The sequence below is a fragment of the Bidens hawaiensis genome, unplaced genomic scaffold, assembly GCF_021521415.1.
Source record: "Bidens hawaiensis isolate Kalapana, Puna unplaced genomic scaffold, B.hawaiensis_p1.1 tig00049870_1, whole genome shotgun sequence".
NCBI classification, from domain to species: domain Eukaryota; kingdom Viridiplantae; phylum Streptophyta; class Magnoliopsida; order Asterales; family Asteraceae; genus Bidens; species Bidens hawaiensis.
Window position 1 is genome coordinate 125,710 of NW_027506126.1, and position 12,330 is coordinate 138,039.

General features: G+C 34.8%; 1 protein-coding gene across 1 annotated transcript; it reads left to right on the top strand.

Annotated features, from left to right (window-relative positions):
• Nucleotides 1-827: 827 nt before the first annotated feature.
• LOC143616797 (phenylalanine--tRNA ligase, chloroplastic/mitochondrial-like) lies at nt 828-3,860 on the top strand (the record flags this gene model as incomplete). The annotated part of the gene is made up of 9 exons (XM_077089523.1): nt 828-1,049; nt 2,058-2,264; nt 2,458-2,575; nt 2,669-2,745; nt 2,877-3,056; nt 3,132-3,176; nt 3,243-3,347; nt 3,427-3,540; nt 3,636-3,860. Coding segments are annotated over 9 exons (1,119 nt in total), but the record flags the coding sequence as incomplete, so codon positions are not given.
• Between the last annotated feature and the right edge of the window lie 8,470 nt (nt 3,861-12,330).

The following is a 12,330-nucleotide window of genomic DNA, read 5'->3' on the forward strand; positions in this document are numbered from 1 at the left end:
AGAAGTAAAATGTATTCTTTTATTGTTCATAATGATGCTTAAACTACCTTAATAGGGCTTTGATCTACACTATGTGGTTAAAAAGATTTATGTTTTATGTTTAACCATGACTCTTGAAAACTCACATGTAATCTGATGTCTAAGAACATGCGACTATATATGCTGCAATGCACAGTTGTTGCTTTGAATTTTGAAATTATCAATAGATTATTGAGTGTTGCTTTGAAATTATCAAGAGATTATTAACTCCATGCCAAACTTCTTGTTGGTGAAATACTTACAAAGTTCAACTAAGTTTCAATTTTCGTGGTATATGCCTGCTTGTTTTGTTACTGAGTAGAATTTAAAAGAAAAGAAAAAAAGTTTCAATTTTCATGGTATGTGCCTGCTTGTTTTGTTACTGAGTTGAATTCAAAAGAAAAGAAAAAAAAAACAGTTTGAGCAAGGCTTGAACTTGTGACCTACCAATTGTAAAAGAAAGGGGTTACCATCAGACCAAGTTTAACATTAGTAGTATGGGTTCCATCTATTAATTAATATGGGGTCCATGAAAAAATTAATATACCGCCTCTTTTTTAAAAAAACATTGGTGTCCCGGGACCCCGATCCACACTATGTGGGTCCGCCCCTGGTAAGCACTACTTCACATATGATGTAACGTGAACTGGCATCAATTCGAAGTTCAAAATTAGGTTTTTTGACTTTGACAAGTCAAACAGGTTGTGATTGATTCTTCTAAGTTTCATATTCTTTTGTCATGCTAACTTTTGAGAACATCTCCTATTATCAAGTACACTGTGAGCTAGTATTTTGATTTTTAGTCCTGATATGGTATATATTGGTATATTTGTGGTGCAGATGTTGTTAAGGATGAACCAACAAATAATGTCCCGGATCTAATATTTACTAAACTTGGATTACAACTTCACAGGAGAGATAATCATCCCCTTGGGATACTCAAGAATGCAATATATGAGTATTTTGACTCCAACTATAACAATAAGTTTCTCAAGTTTGATGATTTGTCCCCTATTGTTACCACTAAACAGGTATGCCCTTAAACTTGCAACATAGGAAATACCTTATTAACATTTTTGCACTGTGATCACTTAAATAGATTGGCCTTTTGTAGCTGGCACTGTATGGGTGTCAATTGGGTTGAAATGTTTAACCCAAACCCATATTGAAAACATCAATCCTAACACTTAAAATCGTGTAATCAGAATATGACCAGTTTCACCCATGTTTTAAACGGTTCGACTGATAATGATCAAGTTGATAGGTTGTGGGTTGAAATGTTCAACCCGAACACGATCCATATTTTTATTTGTGTCAAAACTTCCACCCTAATACGCACACACTTAAAATCATGTAACCCAAGCACAACCCATTTAACCCTTCTATCTAAACGGGTTGAATGGTTGTTGGGTGATAAACAAGTTGATTGGGTTGTAAAACATGGAGCATTCACAGGAGGTCCTCTATATTTTTGTGAGTGTATTCTCTATATTGTGTGGAGTGATTGCAAGCGGTTGTGGGTGGAGGAGAGAGAAAATGTTACTATTCATGAGTAAATTTGGAGAAACACTGTTGATACTCTATAATTATTTAATATTTGTTGAAAGTGGTTGTGAGTCAAGGAGAGAGAAAAAGGTCACGATAAAGTTATAAAAAATTATTATTTAATTGAAAATGAGAGAGAAAAGGTTGTGATTTTTAGTGTAATCATAGAAATGGAGATAGAGGACCTGCCGGGAATGCTCTAAATAGGTCAATCTGAACACGGTCCATTTATCAAACAAGTTAAACATGACAGCCCAAAACCTGATTATGTTTGTGTCCTGTCAGAAATTGCCACCTCTAGTTGGCAGTCTGACGATTGAAAAGAAAATACTTTTGCATCTAAAACAATTTAAATGGCATGTCATGCTTTAATAGTGATATCTATTTAAACTTTTTTAATGAAATGCCTGTCTATGATATAGATTTGTTACTATTATTTATATAAACATTTTTACATCGTTTGATAAACAATTTTAAATCCTTTGTGCATGCAGAACTTTGATGATGTCTTGGTACCTGCTGATCATGTGAGCCGGAGTTACAATGATACATACTACATTGATGCAGACACTGTGCTGAGGTGTCACACTAGTGCACATCAGGCTGAGTTGCTAAGGAAAGGATATACCAATTTTCTTGTTACTGGTGATGTTTATCGAAGAGACTCCATTGATTCAACTCATTATCCTGTATTCCATCAGGTATCTGATTTTCTTTTTCTGAATCAACTATAATTCTATAATATTACAGTTAACTAATATGAGTAAAAACGATCATGTTTATGATTATTAGATTCTGATTTTGATTAGTCAAACCACAATTATCAGCTACATAACATACGTCTGAGGGGCCCCAAAGTTATGTGGGTTATAATACTTGTATGTGAGTGTGCAGATGGAAGGAGTTAGGGTGTTCAGTCCAAATGATTGGAATGGTTCTGGCATTGATGGAACTTCATATGCTGCAAATGATCTAAAAGCTTGTCTAGAGGGTTTGGCACATCACATTTTTGGTAAGAAATTGATTCATTACTTAATATTATATATGCTAAGTTGAGATGGATAGTAGCTAACCGAGTGAACTTTCACTTCATTGTGACGTTCAGGTGCTGTTGAAATGCGATGGGTTGACACTTATTTTCCATTTACAAATCCATCTTTTGAACTCGAGATATATTTCCAGGTAAAGATTTTTTTTTTATTAAGTTTTAGTTCAAAACTCTTGTCACTGACGGGTATTTTAGATATTTAACTAATGAACTGGTGTGATGTATTATTTTAATAAAAGTTATGTAATTTTAATTGATGGTTCAGGAAAAGTGGTTGGAGGTTCTTGGTTGTGGTGTGATGGAACAAGAAATATTAAAACGGGGTGGGAAAACCGATAACGTGGCTTGGGCATTTGGACTTGGATTGGAACGTTTGGCAATGGTCTTGTTTGACATTCCTGATATTAGACTTTTTTGGTCGACCGATAAGCGGTTCACATCTCAGGTACTTTACTAAATGCAGCTGACCAATTAGGTTATGGGCCAAGATAGATTGACCTAAAACATTCTTGTGATGCAGTTTACTAAAGGTCAACTTGGGATAAAGTTCAAGCCATTTTCAAAGGTATGAGTTGGCATTTATGCGCATACTATTTTTCTATTCTATTCTGATGAATAATATTATATGCAGTATCCACCTTGTTATAAAGACATGAGTTTCTGGATAAATGATTCATTCACTGAAAACAATCTCTGTGAAATCGTCAGAGGCGTTGCCGGTGATCTTGCCGAGGAGGTGATTAATTGTTTGTATAAGAATACTTGGTTTTTTTCACTTTAGTATGAAATAAAATAACACTCTTATATATGTTTAGGTCCAATTGATTGACAACTTCACTAACAAGAAAGGAAAGAGTAGCCATTGTTATAGGATCACATATCGCTCCATGGAGCGTTCTCTTACAGACGAGGAAATAAACGAGATACAGGTACGTTAACATCTTTTCATCAAACAAGTTTCATTTAAATCCTCATTTCATACAGATAATAAACATTATGATTTGGCGGATGGATATTAATGCAGTGGAATGTTCGAGATCAGGTGCAAAGCCAGATGAATGTTGAACTAAGATGATTTTGTGTAGCATATTTTTGTTTGTTAAATTCAACACGGCATTCATAAGTTGCATGGTTACTTCCAATTTCCAACATATGTAACTCTAGTCCTTTGTTTTTATACTTGTAATAATTATGATATAACTGCAAATTTTCTTTTGGTAAAATTACTGTTCGATAAAAACTTGCTTGTACTTCGCTTGAGCCTATTTGGCTCGAGCTGCCTGGTTAGTATAATCATTAGAATTGAGTTCGAGTCGACTTGATACATTTGCATTCTTGATTTCTGCAGACAAAAAGATGTTATTTATGGTGTTCTCTTCAAAGTTATTATTTTTATGATCTTTGCACTTTGCAATTTGCATTCCTAAGTTGAAAACATAGCACATTATGTATTGAGGCCCAATTTATCTCAAATAACCAATAATTCATCCCTAATCTCCATTTTAATTGAAGTTATTCGTATAACCAATGAATATTAAATTAAGAGTGGTAACCTATTTAACTTCGTAGTAAGTACGTGCATGTTGATGATTCCTAGAAATGCTAACATCCAGTGATCAAGGCGTGTTTAACTGTTGAGTTTTTATTTCATCCTTAGCTATTACATCTAAAAATGAGTTGGTCGTATTTATTTGCGTGTTATTCATACACCCTTACATGTAAGGAACAACGGCAATCAACCACAAGGGGTAACTGACATGTCTTCTTTCAAGAGTTATAGTAGCTTTTTGATTATGTTAGTACCATGTTTACATCATCCAGCATGGTACAAAACTGACGCCAAACATGTTTGAAATAAGGAAGGTGGGGGTGGGCTCGGGTAAATAGCTGCGGGTACCCCAGGTATTCCGGAAACGCTGCCACCACCCACTCATTTTCGGACACAAGAAAAGGGTTATAGAACAAATAAATGGAAGATCAATAATAGTTGTTTAACAGCTATATGCCATTTTTCAATTTTTCCATTTAAAGGATTAGTTTGGTATTTTATTTTATTTTATTTTTTTATTGCATGTATAATGCAAGGAGGAGGAAGATAAAGAAGAATTTGGTGGGATATTTTTGTCTATTTCAATGTATGTGTGGCCGTGCAGTGCGGGTCTCATAAATAATTCTTTAAGAGTTTTTAGGAGTTTTTAAGTTTTCTCTTTAAATGTGAGTTTTCTCTTAATCCTCTACCTATATATATATATATATGGGAAGTATGAAATGAAAACCCACTTGAGTTGTGAAAACTCGTGAAAACCCTATGTAACATCGTTTTTTTTTAATTTTTTTTTGTTACACACGTAATATATGTTGTAACATTTAATACAAAACATCAAAAACTAAAAAAAATTTGCTTTGCTATTTTTTAACATTTTTTTACTAATTTTTATATGTGTTTTCAGGAGAGAGAAAAAGTTATATTTATGTTTACATTTTTTATTGACTTTAATTGTGGACCACAAGTTTTAAACTTTAATTAAAAACATGTGGTTGAGAATGAGTTTCTAGAGTTTTCACAACTCAAGTGGGTTTTTATTTTAACCTTACCCTATATATATATCTTAAGATACGAAACCTTTAAAAGCTCTCTGGTTAATTCCTACTCTCAAGCCACCAGATTGCTTTGTTTGTCAATTGAGGATTCTCATGCATTTGACCCGACACAGGTATGGGTCTTACCAAACCTAGATAGCCTTTAAACGAGTTATAGCATCTGATTAAATTCACTAATCTCACCAACTATTTGATATGAAAATCTTAGAAAATAGGGATATACTAAAAATTAAATCTGATTTAAAAAAAAGATATTATTTATAGTTAAGAAACAAATTTATAGTAAAAAATAAACGGGTCATGGATCTCACCTTTTAAATCGGATTATAGCATCTTAATTATTTGTGAAATATTTTCATCATAAAATGCTAAGTATATTAAAAACTTTTTTACAATAAATAAAATTAAAATCCAAACATATATATCTTAAATATATATATAAATGAAACATTTAAAAGATTTCTGGCTTCCTACATCATCTCAAGCCATCAGATTGCTTTATTTGTAATTGGGGGCTTCTCATGCATTTGACCTAAATTCACCGATATGTGTCTCACCATACTAGATGATCCTAAAACAGGTTATAACATCCTATTATATTAAAAATTAATCTCACTAAATATTTGATATAAAAACCCTATAAAATAGGGATATACTAAAAATTAATATCTATTTTTTTTTAAAAGAAGTTATTATTTATAATCTGAACCCCCATGTGATCAAAAGCCTCAAAAGAGCCCTAGTTTAAAAAAAATTCAGATTATGGCAGAGAGGGCACAACCCTAAACAATTCAAACTACCCTAGACAATTCAAACTACCCGAAGACTCGACCAATCCTGCATTGTCACTCTAGTTTTACTGTGAACTACACCGGACTATACTTCTAAATTTTCTAATGGGGCAAGTTCAAAAGAATTCATTGGAAATTGCAAAAGTTAGGAATGGTTCTTCGGGTTGTAACACCCGGATTTCATACCCTCTAAATAAAATTTGCGGGGGTGGCAATGGTTTTCATGCATACCTGGCCTACCAGGAAGCCACTACCTGCTTTCAGCCCCTCCAACCTAACCTAGTAAGGCAATAGTTGTCCCCAACCACTCGGCATCAAGGTTTCTTTTTTATTTTTTTATTTTAATTTTTTCCTTAACAGCCTTAGGTTGGTGACAGCGTTATTTCTTCCAAAGGGTCTAACACTTACCATCCTCTTCTTGTTCAAGTTCGACCCTAGACAATGGTGGTCTCACCCTTCTAAGCGCATACACTTGTTGGGTTCGAACCTTGGGACGAAAGTCAGGCAAAAACCCCTTGACCACATGAATGGACACTTAATTGTGTGGATAAAAATGGTTATAGATTTGATTCATTTAGAGTTTAAAATAATAACTTTTCTTTAAAAAAAAGAAAAAAAATAGACTTCAGCAGCTATAACTGTTTATTTGAATAAACAAAATTCCACCTCCCGCCCGCTACCCCGCCTCACCTTCTGGCCGTCAATAGAAGCGGTGTTTAACACCGCATTTGGTTAAAGGGGACGTAGGAACAGTCTAATTGCTTGCCACTACATGTAGTCTGATTGCTTGTTGGGATTCCTTGCTTATAATTCAATGCTGTTCCAAAAAGTGAAGAAGAAAGAAAATGAGGGAGATGTGTTTGCTTAAGTTTTAACCAAAGCGATAAGATCTATTAAAAGAAAGCGTCAATTAAACTCACTAGTCTCTAGTGGATATGTGGATGCAACGCTTTTGTAGAGGCTGCTAGGCACCCCCTAGGATTGATCCAACATTTCTAAAAGTTGTTTCTTATTATATATTTTTTTTATCATTTATATATAAAAAGATTTTAAAGTTCTATCAATTAACACCGCTTTAATCTGTAATAGATAACTTCATAATGTGGTGCATATTTGGGTTAAGTGTCTTGTTAATAGATGACTTCATAATATCTACTTCGTTAAAAAGGAAAAAAAAATGTTCTTTTAGCTTATTTGTGTCGGATTTAGTATGTCTCACCCATTCATCAACTCATATTACTATGTAGCCCGTTTTATACCATGTCATGTATAGCCAATTATATTTTGAGTAAACTTAAAAAGGTTGACAAAATATTTTTTTTAGGTTCTATGGTATTTAGTGAGGCCATTTATTTTGTTTAAAATTTTTTTAAAAGAATATCAATGAAATAAAAGCTAGCAAGAACTTAGAAAAAATGCAAGAGTTAATTACATAACAACGGGATTTTAATCTATTTGGGCCAACAAGTTGTGAATTTAGTATCTCTACCAATGTTATAAAAGTAGGTTTATAAGGCCTAGTACTTGTTATAGGGTATGTCGCCGATGCGAGTTTCTTTAACTTCGCCTAGTTACTAAGAATCGATCAAATGTGATTAACCTCAGTCAGAATCACATCTAGTCGATGAACTTTGGCCGATTTTGACTTAAGTAAATAAAAAATAATTCGTATTTGTATAAATTTAAAGAACAAATATCATTTTTTTAAATAATGATTAGTAAGTTTCAGAATAATTTATTATTAAAAATGTTTTTCTCTTATTTATATTAATATTCACATATTTTTGTTACAAATATTAGTAAATTTATATTTGACATATATATAATATTCAAAAATTAATTTCTTTTATATTTATCATGTCCGAGTACTCTCTAAGTACACTCAACTCTCTAGTCAACCGTCTAGGATTCGACTGAAGATTTTTGCAACCTTGATCTCTACTACTAATCCACCAAAATAATTAATTACTAATTGTATCAGAAAGGTTTTTTCTTTGATTGTAAATTACCTCTCTAGATGGATGGTATGATTTAATTAAAAGGGATTCTTTAACTGTGGTCTAGTGGTATAAGAAGTTTTAGTTTTTCAATGAAGACTCAAGTTTGATTATTATTTGTGTCATTTTTTGTGGATATTGGCAATGAAGAATTTGAGCTAGGCCTTGTGCAAAGGCTGTCAGTTTGAACCCCGAGCCCACCCGGGTTTTCGTGCCACCGTGTGTTACGCTAGAGAGTTCTGCTCTTGTGATGGCACAATGACTGTCAAGTGGCAGCCGGCGGTATGGTTTCCCGAGGAAACACCCAAGCCAAACTCTAAAAGCCAGCGTGGGCTCAGTTAAAACAATATATATTTGGTAGGGGGCTTTTAGGAGCTTCTAACTTAAAGCTTTTAAGAAAAAACTCATACTCAACAAAAAGTTTTGTTTGGTTGAAGGAGCTTGAAGTATTAGGTTAGGAGAACAAGCTTGAAGCTCCTACTAGTAGCATTTAAAAAAATATACAAGCTTTTAGTATTTAAAATTACTTAAATAACCTCCAAGATATATACATTTAGGTATTGTTTGTTTTTGAAGACAAAAACTGTCTGCAATCTTATTTCATCTGATTTCATGTCAGCAACTGAAGATGTTGTCTGAAGGTCTGCAATCTGAAAATATAATATTGTTTATTTTATAAACTGGATATCGTCTGTATAAGCTGAAAATTAGTTACCTATAAACTGGATATCGTCTATATAAGCTGAACAGTGGTGGTGGACGGTGGGGGTGTGGTGATGGACGGTTGTGGTGGGTGTGGACGGTGGTGGTGGTCGACGGTGGGTGGTGGTGGTTGATGGTTGTGGCCGATGGTGGGTGGTGATGGTGATAGACGGTGGTGGTGGCGGATGGTGGGTGGTGGCGGGGCGTTGGTGGTGGCGGATGGTGGTGGGGGATGGTGGTAGTGGACGGTGGTTGAAGCCAACGGTGTGGTGGTGGTGGGTGGTGGATCGTGGTGGTGGCGGACGGTGGGTGGTGGTGGTGGCAGACAGTGGTGGTGATAGGTGGTGGACGGTGGTGGTGGCGGACGACAGTGGTTGGTGTTGGCGGCGGCGAACGGTGGGTGGTGGTGGTGATGGACGGTGGTGGTGGCGGACGGTGATGGTGGTGGGTGGTGGACGGTGGTGATGGCGGACGGTGGGTGGTGATGGCTGACGGTGGTGATGGCGGAGGACGGTGGGTGGTGGTGGTGGCTCACGGTGGGTGGTGGTAGTGTTGGACATTGTGTGTTGGTAGGATGTAAAGAAGTGTTAAGAAGTTGAATAATAGCTTATTTTTTAAGACCTTAAAAGCAGTTTTCAGATTTTTTTTTTATAAAAAAAAACAAACAGTTTGCAGAAACTTATGTCTGCGCGCCTGCATATGTAAGCCCCTTGCAGATCTTTTAAGCAAAAACATACAGAACCTTATTATTATGTTTTTTAATTATGCCAATTTTGGTCATTTTATACTTTTTATTATAGCTTCAGCTACTACGTCAAACACTTAAATATATCTAAAAAGCTAAAGCTACCAGCTTCCAACCACCAGCTAGTTTTGCCAAACATACTCTGGACAGAGTAGGGTAACGGGGCTCTTCAAATTTAGAGAGTACGGTAACCTAAATACAAGAAATTCGCGTTTAAAAAAAAAAAACCTTAATCAGAGGGCGTTTGTCCATATGACTATCAGAGATGTACTTATTCCAAAGGGCTTTTTTCGTTTTAAAGATTGATACTTCCTCCTTGAGTTGTGTGATTTTAGCTTGTGCTACACTTAACTTAAGATATATCTATTACAAGCTTCGAATCCATATATAATTACACTAATATGCTGAAAAAAATGAATTAAGGCTACATGTAACATATTATAAACTTGTTAACCGTTTTGTAAAGCTTCACGATCGATCAATTTAGGATTTCTCAAGTATGGTCAATTTAGGAAATCACACTACTTGAGAGTTGAGACTTTCAAGAAATTTTGAATTCGATGTTTGATATGGTGGCTTGGTAATATTTTTTCAAAGTGGATTGGGTATCCGATCACTTAATAAAATAACACAAAATTGCACAAAACATTCTTTACTTACGTTTTTTCACTTAATAAAATAACAAAAAATTACACAAAACATTCTTTATTCACGTTTTTTCTCAGCCTTCCTCTATTTTGTTTTTATCATATGATGCCATGGTTGCTTCGTATTTTTGACAAACCAATTTAGGGTTAAATTGCTTTTTTTAACTGCCATGAATCCTTCAAATTAGCTACTGGTTAAATTCACCGCATTGGGATACCCTCGTCTTTCGATCAAGGAAAAACCCTTACCTGAGGCTAACGTCCGTGAACACTCGCCCAAATACACGACAATGCGATAAGATAAAACTCGTTCAGTTCGTGGATTTTAATTTATCATTGTGAATGGGTAAAAAAATTAGATTACTCTGAAATGCGTTGGACATGTCATTAATTAACTTAAAATACTAACTGAGTTGGCCATAATTGAAACACAAAAATGAATGGAGCCATTTTTAAACATTTTTTTAAAAGACAATTTTCATTTTACTTCTTAGAACTTGAACTCATGATATTTAGGTGTTTAAAAGACTTTTCTTTCCTACTTGATCACGAATACAGGACAAACATTAAGATACGTAGTATATGGTATGCATGAATGAGAGACGGAATAGAATGCACCATTGTGAAGGAATGAAAGAAAAAGTTTGGTTGGTTAATGCAACGAGATCATCTATTACATTTTCCAAGTCATTCCATCTAGGGGTGTTCATGGTTCTGTTTCAAACCGTGAAACCACCTAAACAGGTTATCGGTTTGGGTTCGCGGTCAGTTTTTTACCTTAGCTTTTGATCGGTCGGTTTCAAAAATGTCAAACCGTAGTGATCGGCTTGGTTTACGGTTTATATTAAAACGATCGTATAAAACCGGACAGGACCGGATTATAAGGTTTGAAAATTTTAAATAATATTATATATATATATATACATGTCACACCCCGCCTAGCACAATGCGGAAGCGTAAAACAGGAATGTAACAGACACCTCTGATACCAACACATTGTTTATAAAGAAACATTACAAACTAATTTACAATATATTACATGTCTTTGTTCTATCATTGTTTTACAGTCTAGGTGATACAAACAAAACTAGTTCGTTAACTATACATTCTTACTACTAACACCCTTGCTTCTATTCACATAGCATCAACCACACACTTCAGGCAAGTAACAGATCACCAAATTACTCCGATTTAGGTACACCTGAAAAGCAGTTTAAAACGGGTCAACTACTAGAGTTGGTGAGTTTCACGAGTTTCAATAAAACAGTAATGAGTATTCACAAGTCAACACTTGTAATCATGAAATAAGTATGTATGTATGTATGTAAATGATGTAATTATGCTAAGCTACAGTGAAGCCTTGACTGTACGTGCTGCGTGCATCCATTTCCTACGCTCCATCAACCACTGTGGCCCCTTTCCGCCCACAACATGCCCCGGGTAGCTATGTCTAACACTACATAGCCTGTTTGTATAAATATGGTCATGTGCAAACGGCGCTATGTGACACGGCAACCAGGCCGATTCCGTTTGGGTTTGTCAAACCAATAGTACTATTCACAAGCCACTGGCTCGAAGTTAATCACTGTGATCGTGGGGACTTTCGTGTGTTAGCACTTAGATAATTCACATCAATACATGTTTCAGGTATGTATAGGTAATCAAACATGCTTTTCACCCCAAAAGTTCGTAAAACAGTTTAAAAGTGGGGTCATGAAACTCACAGTTTAGTAGATAATCAACACTGTATCAGCTCGTGGTTTGTTCGGTCTGCTATCAGTAGTTCCTATAATCAATATTACTATATTTTTAAATTAACATAAAAAAATAGATTCTTTCTAATAATAAATAAAGAAAAGTAATCAATAAGCAAAAAAAAGTAATTAATAAGCAAAATTTACATTTGTCTCTATTTTCGATAGAAGGTATTGTTAAAGATCATCAATTCCTAATGAAATGGATGCGGCGGTAGCTTGTCGGAAACCCAGAGTCTTTACTTGATCCAGGATATGTGATGTATATCCTATTCCATAGTGATCAATAAATCGACTAATAAGTCGTTTCATGGCAGTTCCGTCTTTCACAATATAATAATATTAATATTTTAATATTATTATAATCTCAATACTAAACTGGGCTGCATAGCTAATCTGGGTGTAGTTGGAACGCCCAGAAAGTGGCAATAGGCTTAGGTTGTGATGTTGTTCAATGTCTAAAACTTAAAACCAAACTTGGC